The 6,130-nt window shown below is 34.0% G+C and overlaps 1 protein-coding gene across 1 annotated transcript; it reads left to right on the top strand.

The window, feature by feature from the left end:
• The first annotated feature begins 1,054 nt into the window (after positions 1 to 1,054).
• On the top strand, positions 1,055 to 4,410 carry LOC113291449. The gene is made up of 7 exons (XM_026540982.1): positions 1,055 to 1,352; positions 1,469 to 1,842; positions 1,990 to 3,151; positions 3,279 to 3,608; positions 3,705 to 3,840; positions 3,895 to 4,031; positions 4,121 to 4,410. The coding sequence occupies exons 1-7, from the start codon at positions 1,055 to 1,057 to the stop codon at positions 4,408 to 4,410; spliced, it is 2,727 nt and encodes a 908-aa protein (XP_026396767.1).
• The last annotated feature ends 1,720 nt before the right edge of the window (positions 4,411 to 6,130 follow it).

Genomic DNA, 6,130 nt, shown 5'->3' with positions numbered 1-6,130 from the left:
TATCTTCTCTAAGATTTTCTCGAGATTGATTCTCCGATAGGCAAGATAAAATGTAGGCACAAATATCTTCGTCTCATCGTTTGTGACTCCACAATATATTGTTTCGCTACCATACGATTAAGATTATTGTGAGATGATTGATAATACTAGGATGTTCTTCGGGAATATAAGTAGGGTTTATCAATTGGTTCTTGTGCACCTTGATTTATCAAAAGACGGAACAAAACTCGTATATATTTCTGTGGGAGACAGATTTATCTATTCCAATAGACTTTTCTGTGTGAGACTTGTTTATCAAGTATTCGACTTTGAGTCATAGCAACTCTTGGTTGTGGGTGAGATCAACTAAGGGAATCAAGTGCGTAGAGTCCTGCTGGGGTTCAGAGACGTAAGGAGCGCAACTGTACCTTGATCAGTGTGAGATTGATTAGGTCTCAACTACATTCCAGTCTGAAGTTCATTAGTAGTAGCCTAGTGTCTGTAGCATCTTAATACAGTGTGGTGTTCAAAGTTGGACTAGGTCCCGGGATTTTTCTGAATTTGCGGTTTTCCTCGTTAAAATTTTTTTGGTGTCTATGTTATTTCTTTTCCGCATTATATTTTTTTATATTGGTGATGTCTTAGTTACTGGAATTCATGCTGATGTGTTGACTATCAATAGGAAAGAACTGTGGGCTGATTTATATAACATCAGTGACCTAAATAAGCCTTGGCTAATTATAGGTGATTTTAATACTATTATGTCTGTGAATGAGAAAAAAGGAGGGAGAAGTCCACTTTCTACTACTCTTAATGATTTTAATGAATGGATAAATCAGTGTGGTGTTGTTTAAGCTCCTAGAAGTGAATTGCAATTTTCTTGGTCTAATGGCAGATTTGGTAGAAAAAGAATATTATGCAACCTTTATAGAGCTTTGTATAATTTAATGTGGCTGAATAAATATAATGGTTGGAAGTACCAGGTGACTTCAAGAGGAATTTCTGATCATAGTTGTCTTATTGGTTCTGATATGGATATTACAAGACCAAAAAATTCCCCTTTTAAATTCAAACAATGTGGATAAGTCATCCTTCTTTTATGAATGTGGTTTATGAGTCTTGGATTGAAGGTATACATGGAAATCCCATTTTTGTCTTCATGAACAAGCTAAAAAGATTAAAGACTATATTGAAGCAATGGAACTGGGAGGTTTTTGATGATGCACAAGTTAGATTGAAACAAGTTGAAGAAAAGGTGCATGAAGCTAATGTGTTGTCTGATGAAAATCCTTCTGATATTACTCTTCTAAACAACTATATAACTGCCAGAGGAAGTAGAGATATTGCATCTCAAAACTTTCATACTTTCTTAAGTCAGAAAGCAAGAATTAATTGGATTAAATATGGGGATGCAAATACTTCTTTTTTTCATACTTATATCAAACTGAGACAAATAAAAATACAATAGCTGAACTAGTTGATGATGCAGGTGGTATTATTACAGATCAAGAGAAAATAGCAGAATTGCTTATTGAATACTTTAAAACTAAATTTGAGTACCAATCAGTTTATCTTACTGATTCTATTATTGATGCAATTCCTGAGGTAGTATCTAATGAAGATAATAGTATGTTGGAAAAAGTACCTACTAAGGAAGAGATTAAGGAAGTTGTTTTCAATTTAAACCCAGATGGTTCACCTGGACCTGATGGCTTTTCTGGTGCATTTTACATAGTTGCTCGGGACATCATTTGTGAAGACCTTGTAGCTGCTATTCAATTCTGTTGGTTCAATCAAGTAATTCCAGCTGGTCTTAACTCAAACTTTCTCATATTTTTACCCAAAATAAAAGGTGCTAAGAAGGTAAATCATTTCAGACCTATAGGATTAAGTAATTTTTACTTCAAAATTATTACTAAGATCATATCTATAAGGATAAGCACCTTTATTCATAGATTAGTATCTTCTTAGCAATGTTCTTTTGTTAAAGGCAGAAATATCCATGAACAGATTTTATTGGCATCTGAACTAGTGAATGAGATGAGTATTCAAAGAAGAGGAGCTAATTTTGGGCTAAAACTAGACATTTCTCAGGCTTATGACTCACTAAGTTGGGATTTCTTGCTAGTTGTACTTAAGAAATATGGTTTTTTTGATGGATTCTGTAAATGGGTTCAAATATTTCTTCAATATACTAAAATTTCCATTTTATTAAATGGTGGTCCAATTGGGTATTTTGGAGTGGGTAGAGGAGTTAAACAAGGAGACCCTCTTTCTTCCATTCTATATGTTTTAGCAGCAGATGCATTAAGCAGGAAGATTATTCAATATATTCAAGAGGGTAAAATTTTACCAATGGTAATCAGGGGAGGTATTTATCCTTCACATTTATTCTTTTCTGATGACATCTTTATTTTTTGTAATGGTTGCAAGAAATCCCTTCAGAATCTCAAATTACTTCTTATGGAGTATCAGTCAGCTTCTGGACAATTGGTTAATGCAACAAAAAGTAAATGCTTTACAGATGAGACTTCTAACTCAAGGAAGATGCAGATAGCAGAAAATATGAATATGTCTCTTTCTTATTTCCCAGACAAGTATCTAGGGGTGATGCTAGTACCAGGTAAAATCAAGGTTGAACATTTAGGGTCTTATGTGGAAATGCTTCAAAGAAGTTTGACAACTTGGGTAGGTAAATTGCTGAACTTCCAAGATATAATTACTTTGATTAAGTTTGTACTTTCTAGCATACCCATTTATAACATGTCCATCTATAAATGTCCTAAAAAGGTAATACTTGCTTGTGAAAAAATCATAAGAAACTTTATGTGGAGTGGTAATACTGAGGACATGAAATATATTACTCTGGATTGGGAGAAAATCTGTGTACCACAAGAAGAAGGGGGTTTTGGGATTAGAAGAATTGAAGATATTAACAAGGACTTACTGATGAAACTACTGTGGAGAATTCTTAACTCTAAGGAAGATTGGGCACTTTTCTTTCTAGCTAAATACCAAGATCTCAATGGAATGTGGATTTCTTATTATAAAAAATCTTCTGTGTGGCTTGGAATCAAGTGGGTGTTAAATGATTTCTATAAAAATATCAGATGGCTTGTTGGTAATGGGAAACAAATTTCCATCTGGAATGATGCCTGGATTCTTGCAAAAAGTATTATTACACTATAACCCACAAATGAGTATATACTTCAGAATAGTCATATGAAGGTTGAAAGTCTGATTCAGAATAAGCAATGGGTTATACCTGAGGAAATGTTGGTATTTTTTTTCTATTGAAGAATTGCATGTGCTCTCATTAGAGGATGATAAGATGGTGTGGACAGCTACTCAAAATGGTGAATTTTCAGTTCAAAGTGATGTTAATGCTATCAGGAAAAAACGGCCCAGACTTAGATGGTATAAGAAAATTTGGAAATCTTTTGTATATCCATCTACTGCAGGAAACATCTGGAAAATAACTAGGGATGTATGTGCTACTGATGAGAAGGTGAAAAATAGAGGAATGAACCTGGCATCAAGATGCTATCTATGCAAAAAAGAACAAGATAATATGGAGCACATTTTATGGAGTTGTGATTATGGTCAAATACTGTGGAAATGGATTGGAGGTATTTTTTCCTTTAAAAATCCTAAATCTTTTGAGGATATCTTGAATGCATGTAATAGGAAAAGTACTGTGATATAGGAAATTTGGTTCGTTGCAGCATTCAACATAATAATGGACATCTGGTTTACAAGAAATCGAGTATACTTTAAAAATGTTACTCCAAACAATTCAGCAGCTCAGAAAAGGATATCCAGAATAATTCAGGACTGTGAAGTTAGACTCAAGGGATATATGTTTAATTCTGCATATGATTTATAAATATTAAAATATTTTAACTTGGGTTGCAGAAAAGTGAAGAATTTCATAACAGTTGAATGCACTTTCTCTTTGGCTAAATATGATAGTACATTAATATGTTGTGATGGTGCATCTAGAGGGAATCCTGACAATGTTGGATATGTATTCATTGCAAGAGATAGTGAAGGTAAATAACAGCTGAAAGTGGAGGACTTGGTATATCTACTAATTTTGTTGCTGAAATAATGGGAACTATAAATACATTGGAATGGGCAGTGAAGGGGCTGAAAAGTAAGGTAACTATAAACTTAGACTCTAAGGATGTTAAATCTGCTTTTAGTAAGAATAAACTTCCTTGGTTTATATGTAATTGTTGGATACATGTTTGCAGTAAGTTATCAGCTATTCATTTTAATCATGTGTTTAGAGAGATCAACTTTTCAGCTGATTTCCTTGCAAAGAAAGGAGTACTGTTGGCCAAAGGAAAATTTCTGAAGTTTAATGAAAGACCCTCTAATATGCAGAGGATGGAATTTCCATGGTTTACATACTACAGATTTGCGTGAAGGGATAAGGTGGAGATGGCTCTGTTTTGTGTCCTTTTTGTTTCTTTTTAGTCTGGACATGTTGTCCTCTGTTTTTTTTTATTGATCCATTGTAACAAATCTATTCTTTGATCAATAAAATCTCTTTTTGGTAAAAAAAAAAAAAGAAGAAAAGTTTCTTAAAAGAAATGTACAATTGACTACAACATAAACAGATTAAAATTCTTAGATGATTGCAGAAGTGTTCATTGAGCGCCCCCAAAGCTAGCAGCTGACTAATCCAAGAGATTAACTAAATAAAGAGGCACTAAGAATCTAAATCATTTACTTAAATATTCAATTAATAAACTGCTACAAAACTTAACCCAAAAACTAACCCCTCTCTGAAATATATACAAGTATTCCTCTCAAATGATACATATACAATAACCATTTGGTTTGCAAATAGAATAAATAACATAATAAACATATCAGAAGTTAACTAATTAACAGAGTCAACTCCTCGAAGCTTTCGCTGCGCAACTCTGATCTGTCTCTGAAACTGAAAGTGGGAAAGAGTGAGCACATCATCCCTAGAAGGGGTGCCCAGCAGGAATAACATTCAATTTTAAAGAAATCATGAGCAAGATTTGGAAAACAATACATGTTTTCCTATAGTCACTGGTAATACTCAAACATGTATATGGACAAACTCCTTCATCAAACAATGTATAATAATGATGTCGGGTTGTTCCGCACCTAATAATATATTCACGTCGGGTTGTTCCACACGTAATACGCATAAAAGCTGAAAGTAAATAGGTATAAATGTGAAGGAGCGTATCCTATATACCACATGGGGAAATTCTCATTTCCCATAATAATTCATAGTGACAACAAACATTATAAGTCCTTTCCAAATCGTGGAAAGATTCAAAGAATCAACAGAATAATCGAAATGCAAAATAAACAATGCATGGAATGAACAAACAGACAATGCATGAGTTTGTTAAACATAAACTTTTGTAAAAGAAACAACAATGGTTTCAAAAGAGTTAAAAGTATTCCCACCTCTTTTGATGACAAGCCACGCCTACCTCGAGATCCACGATCCACTGGTTCATCCTTTGAATTGATCGTTGTTAATATAGACTAACTTTAGGCAGTAGAAGCAAGCTTCCATTGACTATCATCAAGCTACACATCTACCAATACATATCAACCTAGCTCATTCACTAAAACAAACTGCAAAGCCATACAAGCACCACTACTAAACATCTTCTCCATAGTCCATACTTATCCTTTTAAGTTGTACATTCAAATTCTAACAGCTGCAGCCCATGAATTGTTTCATCTCAGTTCAATTCCACATGAACTAATTCATTCATAACAACTCTGCAATTCAATCAATAACTCTATCACCTGAATTCAAACTACTCCCATCATTACAATACTTCCATATCCACTATTACCAACACAACACATCCATTCAAATAATCTTCCTTAATCAATCTGCAATGCCACCAACAAAACTACATACCTCCAACTCCAGTTCTGCAACTCTTTCTATATACTCATTATTCTCAGTTCATTCATACCACCACCGGAACACATATACACGCACAGCTCAATAACTCTGCACCTTAACTCAGCACAATCAAATAAAGCACAGCAGCGCCATCACCAGTTGCAATACAATATTTCAACATCACTCATATTCCTTGAAACTTCAACTCCAAATTACCAACCCTCTGCACCACTA

Source organism: Papaver somniferum, chromosome 6 (genome assembly GCF_003573695.1).
Source record: "Papaver somniferum cultivar HN1 chromosome 6, ASM357369v1, whole genome shotgun sequence".
In the NCBI taxonomy this organism is placed as follows: domain Eukaryota; kingdom Viridiplantae; phylum Streptophyta; class Magnoliopsida; order Ranunculales; family Papaveraceae; genus Papaver; species Papaver somniferum.
This window is presented reverse-complemented; position numbering and strand designations above follow the sequence as displayed.